Genomic DNA, 12,559 nt, shown 5'->3' on the forward strand with positions numbered 1-12,559 from the left:
TTAAATTAGAATGGTTATTTCACTGATATTTTAGTGATATCCAGTCATTTTCTATTAATAAGTGATTGTTTCCATAATAAATAATGATGGAATTTGTAAAGACATGATCATAATGAACATAAAAAACATTAGTTTTTTTAACTTTTAAGAAAAATGTATGCAAGATATATCCCATGGACTTCAAAAGTCCCTCAGTTATATATTGACCCAAATGCAGTTTCACCAATATTATGACTCGGTTTATTATTTACACATTTGCAGGTCACAGATCACAGAGTATCTACAAAGGCACAAAACATTCAGTCACAGGTATCTTGGATTGAACAATATAGTATTATACTTTATGATCAAAACGATTTGTCAATATGTATGTATGTAATTTAAATTCAGTTTTACATCTGTGAAGTAATCGTGACGACCTGAACGAAGAAGAAGAAGGTAAAGTTGTCCCACTGCCTTGTAAATTTGTAAAATTTATTCGGAAAAAGCATATAAAAGTTGTGGCAGTGCATCAACAATAGGGTTCCACCAAACCAAACTCTTTTGTACTAAAGCTGCTGACTGACATTATATCGTGCTACGTTAAGTGTGACACTGCAAAGTCATCCGGGCAGATTGGACCCTCTGGCGGCCGGTTTTGGCCCACGGGTTGTATGTTTGACACCCCTGCACTTGTAGATGGTTGCCTGAAAGAGTAAAAGAGAAGCTGCTGCCAAAATTCAAAAAATCTGTGAAATCCGTGACTGTTATCTAAACAAACTTACTCACTCCTATTCAGATCAGGAGCCATTTCCAGAGGATGTACACCACAACCAGCAGCCTGGAGCAGATCCTTCACAACAATATCATCATAACTCAGGCTTTAACTGCACTTGGTCTCAACATAAATATGCAGGTAAATATGGGGTGGATGCTGTGTTCCACAAGTTCACAAAGACTACCAGTTAAACCTGACTCAGGATTTGGTGTCCACATTTAAGCAGGTGATGTAGCCAATAATAAATTCCAAGAATTTAACCAAGAGACATGAACCCAAGTCTCCTGCATGTACACGGAAACATGATGGTCCTCCCTTTTCTTTGCACTCTTTTGTATCACTGTTCCATTCAAATCACATGTTTAACGAGAAAGGCACGGCTCTGCGACCTGACCACAGCTTCAGATACCAAAATAAAAGATATTTGATGCTAAGCACTTCCTGCATCAAAATGAAGGAAATGACTCTTTCACTCCTCGACTAATATTCAGAAAAAAGCATAAATCAGGCCTATGTTTCCACAAAAACTCCCAGAGTAGCCAGAGCCTGTTCAGGTTGGTTGTCAGCATTAGCTTCACCTCAGGCTGTAGAATTCAGCCAGTCTTTAACAGCGTTTTCAATGCAGACATGAGCACTGGACTCATCTTGTCTTTTTGTCCTAACAGGCACTGATTTTACCCTGTAAAACCCACTGTTGCAAAAATATACTATCTATCTATCTATCTATCTATCTATCTATCTATCTATCTATCTATCTATCTATCTATCTATCTATCTATCTATCTGTCTGTCTGTCTGTCTGTCTGTCTGTCTGTCTGTCTGTCTGTCTGTCTGTCTGTCTGTCTGTCTGTCTGTCTGTCTGTCTGTCTGTCTATCTATCTATCTATCTATCCATCTATCCATCCATCCATCCATCTATCCATCTATCCATCTATCCATCTATCTATCATCTGTTTTTCCTCATTTTTTTATGTTTGGGTTTTACAAGGTTATGTCGATTATACATAAATAGGTTGTTTCTACTAATATTTCTACATAATTTAACAAGAAATGTGCAAATGTGACGTATCTCATGTGCCTGAACACTGGATCTGAAGGATTTGAGACAAAGAACACTGAAAAGTAAAAACGAAAACAACGTTTTAAGCTGAATATACATTAAATACTACTAACGTTACTCCGTAACTTTTAAAAAAGATGGGCAAATGTGACATATCTCAAGCCTGAAAACATTGGAAAATTAAGTCCCTAAAGGAAAATGAAAACAAAAAAAGTTTTTGAGTTGATTATGCATAAAAGATTGATTGTTTCTACTAATATTTCTACGTAATTTAAAAAGAAATGTGCAAATCTGACATATCTCAGGCCCAAAAGCGCTGAAAAAATGAAGCCCTTAATACATCACATTTGCCCGTTTCTTTTTAAATTATGTCGAAATATTCGTCGAAGCAACCTATGTATTTATCATTTATATATAATCGGCATAACCCTGTAAAACCCAAATATAGAAAAAATTAGCAAATAAACATATAATAAAAAGAAATAAAACTGATGTTGTATTTTTGCAGCAGTGGGGTTTTACAGGGGTTACAGATTTGACACTGGAGACACTAAAAGCTTCATATTTATTCCCCTGTAGGGTTTTTGGCCCTTGAAAGTAACGTTATAATGAAATCATCATTTTAATTCTAATTCTGAAGGCATTCAATGGTTCAAGATGGTTTAATGCCACGCTGCATCTTTCACATCTCGTAGATTAAACTTGACCACATGCAAATGATAGAAAGAAAACTGGCATCGTTAATGCTGCACCTCATCCCCTGATCATCCTGCAGCACACTGACTTCATCTCTGCTAGTGTCTTCTTCACTGTAAACTGGTGTGATCCATACTTAGTGTGTCAGGAGGGAGTTTCACCAATAAGCAGACTTGAATGTGTTTGATCCTACTACCTCTGAGTCTCATACATGAAGTCACCACATTACACATGCTATGGTTTTAGGTGCTTTGATCGAGAAGTATAGACTAATTATGACATCAATGACCTTAATTAACGACCTTAAAGTGGATGTTTAACGTTCTTGTGTGACGTTCGCAGCCCACAGACCTGTCAGATCCTAATCCAGTGCAGATGTTGATCCTATGTGTTCATCTGTATGAGAGGCTGCCTCAGTACCTTCCTGTACACACCATTACTCTTTCAGGAGCTCTGCACACCACTCTCAGTAAGCAGGTAAGACACACACACACACACACACACACACACACACACACACACAGATTTTGGTATTAGAAGACATCTAAATAAGAATTAAACCGCATTGCTTGTAACTCTAATAAATGAGCTCTGGAGGGACTGATAATGACTTGGATAATAACCTTGATAGATAACAACCCGCAGCAAAACATAAACACTGCTATTGTGACTGCAGACACACATTAACAGGATTACTGACACACACATACATTAATAGGATTACAGACAAAACTGCACATGCACTAACTGGATTACAAACACAGCCAAATATATATTTCGGATTAAGCCACATTACATGCTTAGGTGTTTGTTAGTGCAAAGCGAGATAGATTTCATTGTTGTGTTGTTTTCTGACAGCGCCATTTGTCTGTGTGTCTCTTTGTGGTTGTGCTTACCCACTTCTGCTTGTGTTTGTGTGTGGATTGTAGGTGCGCCTTAAAAGCCCGTACTGTCAGCCGATCAAATACCAGGCCTTCATTTTTGGAAAGGACGCCCACCTCTTCTCCCTTCCCAATGGGTCTGCAGTCAGCGTTCCTCCAAAGTATGTCTTTAGTTAGAAAAAGAAACATTTTGTACATTTTATCTCAAGTTACAATGACTTTAGATATTTTTAGGATTTTTTTGGAAGATTTTTACTCATGTTTTGAAATTATTTACAAGAATTTTCTTGCCAAATTTGGGGATTTTTTAAAAAAAATAATACTTTTAAGGTAAACTTTTAAGAAATTATTGGAATTTTCTTCCTGAAGGTTTTGCAAATTTTCAGAATTTTTTTTTTCTAATTTCTTGGATTTTTTTCAGACAAGGAAACAACATTTCTTTTTGGTGCAACAGGAGGGTTAAATGCTATCAATTCAATCATCATTTCTGTGGTCGGATGAAACAAAAAATGGCCGCAGTAACCAGAAATATGTTTAAAGGAGAGAAGGTGAGGCCTTTAACCCCTTTAACCCCAAGAACAGCAAACCTACCGTCAAGAATGGTGGTGGCATTCTGCTTTCAGGCTTGTTCCAGCACATTCCATTAATGCTTGATTGGACTGAGATATGGCAGCCATGGCAACAGTATGGATTGCTGTTGCCATGGGAAGGAGGGGTGCTTGGTCTGCCACAATGTTTAGGTGGCCTGTACATATCAAAGTGATGTCCACATGAAGATTTCCCAGCGGGACATTTTGTAATATGATGATCCTCTGTCAGTGCTTTTAATAGTAATTATATGTTTACAAGTGTGTTTTCCAAAGTAAAGCATACAACCTTGAAAAAAAGTGCTGTACAAGAAAGTTTCCCTTCTGAAACATTATGCATACCTTTGCAATTATTAATACTTTCCAAAAACTTGTATTGTTAGTAAGTGCTGCCTGTGCATCTCGACTTCTAAAATAGCTTGTTTTGGGCAGACCTGTGCCCTACACAGAGCAGCAAAAACATCCTCTCAACTTATTCAGCTCACAGTCCAAATTGAGTAAATTTAGCTTTGCTTTGAGACTATACTGGAGCTCATTAAAATGTACCACTGTTGCTCTCAAGTGAGACCTGCATTTAAAAATAGCCCATGTCCCATTTTGAAATCCCTCGCTTTCTTTCCAGAAACGCTGTCTTTAAGCTGATGATGTATCAGTCATAACCTGTAAATGAGAGGTTATGTCATAACTATTGCATTCTGCTTGCTATAAACGGGTTCAATTATAGGATGTTGCTGTCGATGTTTTCACAGGTCAAGCGTGGAGCTGACAGTGCATTTCACTTGCTCCTTCCTACAACCCATGGAGGCAGTCCTACTGCTCATTTCCAGCTCTGCCTTTGGCCTTCGTTGCACCACTCTCGCCTTCAACCTGAAGACTAATGTCAGTCACATCACCCCTACAGTGAGTATAATTTACTCGAGCGCTGACAACTGACTGTCACACTGCAGTTACCCTTCCTCCACTGCTAGTAGCTGCCTTCAGTCCTCACTGATTTGCTCGCTGTCTGTCTGACTGGATCACTACTCACTAGTTTGGAGTATAGTGTCTTTCTGAAGGCTTTCTGCTGCAGAGAGCTGTAGCTGATGGAACAAGATAACAGACCGTCTGCTTCACACTGTCTCTCCTTAGAACACTGTCAAGTGCAAGTCTCTGTGCTACCAGCTGAAAGCCATCCAAGTGCCGCTAATTAATACTTTCAACAGAGCCGCTATCTTCAGGTAGGTCATTAAAAATGGAAAGCGTCAGTGCTCCTGAATTATCATATAAACAATAATAAAATGAATATATTCCCCATGTGGCAGACTGTAGCTGTCCAGATAAGGCTGGGTGTATTTGATCAGATTTAATGTACTATTCCCAGTCCAGTGGAACTGAGAGCAGTTTTCTCTGTAATCTAACAGCAGTGAGACTTTAAGAGTATGGATACAGATGATTTGTGATTTTATGTTGCTACTCTGTTGCGTGAACGTACATTACCGTTCAAAAGTTTGGGGTCACCAGGCAGTTTTATGTTTTCCATGAAAACTCCTACTTTTCTCCATGTGCTAACATAACTGCACAAGGGTTTTCTAATCATCAATGAGCCTTTCAACACCATTAGCTAACACAGTGTAGCATTAGAACACAGGAGTGATGGTTGCTGGAAATGTTCCTCTGTACCCCTATGGAGATATTCCATGAAACATTTCCAGCTACAATAGTCATTTACCACATTAACAATGTCTACACTGGATTTATCATTCATTTAATGTTATCTTCATTGAAAAAACTGCTTTTCTTTCAAAAATGAGGACATTTCTAAGTGACCCCAAACTTTTAAACTGTACTGTATGTATATTATTTTATAGTTACATTGAGTAAACTAGTCCCCCATTTGGGAACAACAAGCAAGTCTCTAAATTAAATCATGCATTTTAATGCAAAGACTTGGTTTAAGGTAAGGGAAGGTTAGATTAAAGTTAATGTTGTGCATATGTTAGATAAGGCTAGGTCAGGAGTAGTTAGGGTAAGTCAAAGTAATATCCTTTGAAATGAGGAGCCCACTGATGGTGTGTGTGTATGTGTGTGTGTGTGTGTGTGTGTATGTGTGTATGTGTGTGCACGTGTGTGTGTGCACGTGTGTGTGTGTGTGTGTGTGTGTGTGTGTGTGTGTGTGTGTGTGTGTGTGTGTGTGTGTGTGTGTGTGTGTGTGTGTGTGTGTGTGTGTGTGTGCGTGTGTGTGTGTGTGCGTGTGTGTGTGTGTGTGTGTGTGTATATGTGTGTGTGTGTGTGTGTGTGTGTGTGTGTGTGTGTGTGTGTGTGTGTGTGTGTGTGTGTGTGTGTGTGTGTGTGTGTGTGTGTGTGTGTGTTTTAGGGTGGTGCTGGTGCAATCTACGTTCAACCCACTGGATCCTACAACAAAGAAAGACAGCCTTGTTCAACAGGCATCCCCCCAACCCAAGTAACACATGCACTTTTCTTAATCCAGTATGGACACATAAGGATAAGGATAAACTTCATTGATCCCACAGTGGGGAAAGTTCACCGTTACAGCAGCTCCAGAGAAAAAGTATAAAAGTATAAAGGCAGTGCAAGAATAAATAAGAACAAAAAAAACACACTGCAAAAATTGCAGATAACATTATATACAGATTATTTTTTTTAATACCATGTAGAAGACTATATACAAGAGGGTGAGGTATCAGTTATTGTATATACTATACATTTAGTATATAGGAGGAATTAGAGTGACATTTTGGGGAGTTTGCTTATTCACTTTCTCGTTAAGAGATCAATCTATAATTCGATCTGTGTGGGAAATACATATGAAGCCAATTATCTTGTAGTTGATAGCTGTATAGTTGTAAAATAGGCTAATTCACTTTTTTGCAAAGAGTTAGATTAGAAGCCAGACAACACATGTGTGATCGTATGGTAAACATCAAGGCACAGCCAGAAAGCAATTAGCTAAGCTCTGCATAAAGACTGGAGATGACAGTTTACCTGGTGGTATTTATATCTGGGGGGTTATATACAGGACTAGTTCTAGCAACTGGTGTCTCTACTGGTTCCATGGCCACGACAAGACTCCAGTCAAAAAATAGTCCTGAACAAAACCCCATGTAGATCCACCACTGTTCATTTTTACATTCCAGTCCTTGTCTGGATTGAGGAAGATCCAGCAGGATAATTACTAAGCTGAGGAGGTGTTGGTACTGCTCATACTGAGCAACATTAACCAGCTTCTGGCTGTAGTTTTAGATATTAAATAGACCGATTATCGGTACCAACTAACTTGCTATAACAAACAAGTTAGTATATTTCACAGAGTGCTAAACCATCCCTTTACAGATGCTTGTGGTAACCCCAACTGGACTAAATAGAAAGTACTGGCAGAACTTGGAAAAAAGCAGATCATTTCAAAATGTTGTCATCTAAATGCATCAATATTCTGACTCCTCCTGCAAAAATAGTTTACAGTTGTGATTAAGCTCCTGAATCTTGGCTCGGGCCTTTCTGTGTGGAGTTTGTATGTTCTACCTGTGTCTGAATGGGTTTTACTGCTGCTCTGATTTCCCCCCACCGTCCAAAGACATGCTGAGGTTTGTTTGTAATTTTAAATTGTGAATGTGAATATTCTCTGTGTTGGCTCTGTAATCGACTGGGATAGGCTTTAGCTCCCTCACAACAATCTACAGAGGAAAAGCAGTGTAGAGAAAATGGATGGATGGGTCTGTAACATTGTCCAAATATAAGCAAACACACCATTTTCTCCAATCTAGAGCACCTTAATCAAACAAGCTTATTTGGCAAAAAGACAACTTCTAGTCTGGGCTTCAGAAGGTGAGGTCATACATGAGGTTGTTCATCAGGAGAGCAGTGGGTTGTCATTAAGAGTAGCTGGTTAGCATGCATCTCTTTCCACCTGAGACATCTTCAAAGCCAAACATCCCCGCTCATCCTCTTCATCAGCATTGATTACAGGGATTTGCAGCAGGATTGAGGTCATATTTGGTTCACCTGAGTCAGGTTGTGTCTGCTGATATCCATAAGCCAGAAGTGACTATGATTTTCTTTCCTCCTCCTCCCTTTTTCAGTGTAGAGAAGATCATTTCAGTCAAGATCTGTGGAGAGGAGATAGAGGGTTAGTTGGAAAAACACACAAAGTAAAATGACATACATGTTCTCTGTTATCTGCTACTTTAATGACTGTGTATACACATGTGTAAGTCTAGCCTTTCTTCATGTGTGTGTGGTTGTGGACTACATGTGTCGGTCTCTGTGGCCAGATGGTGAAGGCAGCGAGTTCCTGAGTGCAGAGACGAGTGTTCGTCTGGAGTTCGGCCAAGCAGACGCTCTGTGCATCTACTTCCTGCCCTTCTGCCCCGGCACCAAGTACTGCTCTGTGCTTCTTGTTAGCCCACAGGTCAGAGTGTGTGGGTTTTGGTGGAGTCTGCCATTTCCCTGCTAGTTCATTAACTGAGTATGCACACATTTTTATTTTCTAGTTCTGGACAGCCATGCACATTTACTGAACAGTATTCCAAACACTTAATTATCCCAGTGACCACAGTGAGCACTGAATTAAATTAGAATTATCTGCATGGAAACTGAGCAGTAAAGTTACAGAACATTATAAAGGCATTCGCTCAGCAAGTACAGTTGAAAATGATAAAAGACAGTAACAACGAAGGAAGGAAGGAAGGAAGGACGGAAGGACGGAAGGAAGGAATGAAAGAAGGAAGGAAGGAAGGAATGAAAGAAGGAAGAAAGAAAGGAAAGAAGGAAGGAAGGAAGAAAGAAAGGAAGGAAGAGAGAAGGAAGGATGGAAGGAAGGAAGGAGAGAAGGAAGGAATGACAGAAGGAAAGAAAGAAAGAAACAGAAAGACAAACAAACAAATGGTGAAACAAAGAAGCAGAGAAACAAACTAATGGAGTAACACAAAAAACAGAGAAACACAAACAGACTAACAAACAAACATGGACAAACACACAAATAGAGAAACAAATCACCAAACAAATAGAGAAGCAAACAAAGAAACGTCTTGTACTCCACACTTGGAAATTTAAAATAATTTATTTTATATTTTATGTGTTGAGTAAATCAACATTTCTTTGTTGAGTTCTGCTTTTACTTTGACTTTCCTTTCATAAGCTGTTGCTGAATTATAATTTTTTTTTTTAACTGACCATGATTCAATGTTGAAATGCAACAAAAGGGGAAAACTTCTAAAGGGGAGTGCATACTTTTTATAGGCACTGTATGCCCATGTACCATGCAAGGCTTTATATCCAACAATAACAAGTTAACACTGTCAATACCTAGTGCTATGATAAACCTATTTACTGAACACACTCATACGTATACACTCATTATTCACATCTAATCACACAAATATGAAGTAACACAAAAATATGAATATACATAACCGCATAAAAAGGTTCTGTACTGGCACATTGTATAAAAAAAGCATTTGCAATATTTACAGTGCAGAATAAATTCTCCTAATATGAACTGAGGTAGGTTACGTTGAATATCCAAATAAATTTACATTATATTATTTTTACATGTTGCATATCACAATCTGCATGCTGACATTTCAGGGAACTACAAAAACACAACGTTTCTGTCTGTGTGTACGTCCGTCCAGGTGGGAGATATGGTGTATTTGATTAAGGCCACATCAGAGCTGCCTCTTCCTTCGCCTCTCTCTGCAAGGCCCAGTGCTAACATCATCTCTCAGCCCAAGAGTTCTGGTAGGAAACCTGTCATACAGATGCAGCCCATAAAGCATTTAACCCTCGTGTCGTCCTGCGGGTCAAAACTGACCCATTTTAAAGTTTGAAAATGTGGGAAAAAAACATATTTTCACAGTGAAACTTCCGATGTCCACATTTTTGGGAAATCTTTGAACATTTTTTGGTGGAAAAAAAGAAATGTTAAAAATGTTTCTTAAGAACATTCACAAAAAAAATCAACCAAAATCCAGTGAAATTTGCTGGATTTTGGTTGATTTTTATGAGAATGTTCTTAAAGAGAATATTAGAAGTTTTACTGATATATATGGAATCACTTTAGATATTTTTAGGATTTTTTGGAAGATTTTTACTCATTTTTTAAAAATATTTACAAGAATTTTCTTGCTAAATTTGTTTTTTTTTTTTTTTTTTTTTTTTTTTTTTACAATAATACTTTTAAGGGAAACGTTTAAGGAATTATCGGAATTTTCTTCCTGAAGGTTTTGGATTTTTTTCAGACAAGGAAACAATATTTTTTGGTGCCCGTAAATGAAGACAACAGGAGGGTTAAACTAGCATAGCACAATGTGAACTCAGGCTTTTTTTCCAATAGGCAACTATTCTGAACATTACTCAGGACATCAACATTGTTTGAATCATTATTTCACTGTTAAACATTTGACATTTGATTCAAAATTTGTTCCACAACAGAAAAATCTTCAGTGTACCTTCTGTCAACTTTAGCTGTCCTGACAATCTAAATGTGTTCCACCAGCAGATACCCGTGTGTGTGTGCCAGTACTAAGTCTACACTGCAAGCTGGGGCAGCTGTCTGAGGAGGTGCTGCGAGTGTCCCGGATCAATATGCAATGGGAGCAAGCTCTGGCCATCTGGGGTCAGCACTGCATGAGCGGCGTTGAGCGCACAAGGCGGTTACTGACGCACACTTTGTACAGCAGCACCGTGAGGACAACCGCAGCCAAACAGAGGCTCTTCAGACAACCGGTATAAACACACTCAGGCAGGAGTTTACAGTGAAAACTTCCAGTCTGAGTAGCAGTTGGATGTTTCCGTGTTGCCATTTTACATGCTGTCCTTCTCTTTTCTTGTCCCCTGTTTGGCCCAGCTGTTAAAGGATGTTTACCACAGTAAAGCGATAAAGTACAATGTGGAGGTTTCTTTGCCGCAGTACTTCACCCTACCCAGTACCGTTACAATACCTATAAAAGAAGACACCGACATACCATGGGAGAATCCTGCAGGTACACACACATACATCTGAAATACATGAATTCCAGTATGTCAGGAAAATGCTTCACTGGAGTCCTGACTTCTCCAAATTAACACTCAGAGTCATCTCTCTAGTCAAAGCAAAGTTTTAGAGCACAGTCTGAACAAGTGACCGACAAAGGCAAGAAACAGCATAGCTTCTATACAGACACATAAGCATGAGTTACACATCTTGGTAGGTGTTATCTCTAGTATAACACAGTATGACCAATTCAGTAAGTAATATGGTAATACAGTAATATTAGAACTGTATATGTCCAGCCTTTGCCCTTTTATTAATACCATAAAATAATTACAGAACTGACTGACAGACTCCAAAGTGCATCCTATTTACATGAATCAAAGTTGCTCGTTAACACATAAGCCAATAACATTTTCTGTCTTTCAGGTATACTGTACACTACTGTTCAAAAGTTTGGGGTCACTGAGAAACATCCTTATTTTTGAAAGAAAAACTTTTTTTTTCAGTGAAATTAACATTAAATGAATCATAAATGCAGTCTAGACCTTGTTAATGTGGTAAATGACTATTGTAGCTGGAAATGTTTAATGGAATATCTCCATAGGGGTACAGAGGGACATTTCCAGCAACCATCACTCCTGTGTTCTAATGCTACATTGTGTTAGCTAATGGTGTTGAAAGGCTCATTGATGATTAGAAAACCCTTGTGCAGTTATGTTAGCACATGGATAGAAGTGGGAGTTTTACTGGAAAACATGAAATTGTCTGGGTGACCCCAAACTTCTGAACGCTAGTGTATATTTATATTGTGCTAACCGCTCCACCTGCTAAGTGTGTACACAGGAGGCTTTCAGTCATAGCATTGAGCTGTAGGAATGAAAATATGTTTACTCCTTCTGTGTCGACAACCGGATTGATTAAAACAAGACCATGCCTGTTCAGATGAGATAGACAACTGATTTTCAGGTGGCAAGGAGTGTTATTAATGTCCTTGAATCTAATTTATAGCAAGGCTAAGTGACAGGAAATTGTACCAACTGCAGTATCCAAGTTTGATCAGTCAAAAGCTGCTGAATTGTCGCTAAGTACGACCCTTCATTGACACCTCAAAGTCTTGGACAAAAGTAAATGTAGTCCATGGTTCCTCCAGTGGAAATGTAGGTTGACCTCTTGGTCCCCCTGGTGAATTCCTGTTATTGAAATCTCTGAATAGTTTGCCGTTTTCTTATGTAACTTTGACCGCTTTTTGATCGTTCACTTCCCTCCAACAGACTGTGACTGTGTGGACATCCCACTGCGGTTCCAAGCAGACTCAGTGGGGCAGTATGCCTGTGAGGTGGTCCTCAAGTCCTGGTGTGATACCAGAGTCTACCTGCTGGAGGCGCTGGTCACCGCACAGGTAGATATGAACCAAAGAGTTTCAGAAAGCTGTTAATTCTGTCCTTTTTCATATAACTAATATTGCAGAAACTGGTTCATTTGTTAAAACAGGGAGAATCCGTCCACTTGGATTTCAGTTCGCCTGCTCACCGTTCAGTCACGCAACATCTACCACTGGTGAGGAGACAGTGAGAAGTCTGGTGCTTTTGGTCAACCTGCAACGTAACT

The 12,559-nt window shown here is 38.9% G+C and overlaps 1 protein-coding gene across 1 annotated transcript in view; it reads left to right on the forward strand.

The window, feature by feature from the left end:
- The window catches only part of LOC111566915 (cilia- and flagella-associated protein 47), a 58,696-nt gene that overhangs the window by 25,450 nt on the left and 20,687 nt on the right, over nt 1-12,559 (forward strand). Inside the window, 13 exon segments of the mRNA XM_023267730.3 lie at nt 779-895; nt 2,856-2,990; nt 3,443-3,555; nt 4,731-4,881; nt 5,110-5,198; nt 6,335-6,421; nt 8,058-8,104; nt 8,250-8,386; nt 9,612-9,717; nt 10,475-10,704; nt 10,826-10,961; nt 12,223-12,350; nt 12,443-12,508. Of these exon segments, the coding sequence (XP_023123498.2) occupies nt 779-895; nt 2,856-2,990; nt 3,443-3,555; nt 4,731-4,881; nt 5,110-5,198; nt 6,335-6,421; nt 8,058-8,104; nt 8,250-8,386; nt 9,612-9,717; nt 10,475-10,704; nt 10,826-10,961; nt 12,223-12,350; nt 12,443-12,508 (1,542 nt within the window).

The sequence above is a fragment of the Amphiprion ocellaris genome, chromosome 24 (assembly GCF_022539595.1).
Source record: "Amphiprion ocellaris isolate individual 3 ecotype Okinawa chromosome 24, ASM2253959v1, whole genome shotgun sequence".
NCBI classification, from domain to species: domain Eukaryota; kingdom Metazoa; phylum Chordata; class Actinopteri; family Pomacentridae; genus Amphiprion; species Amphiprion ocellaris.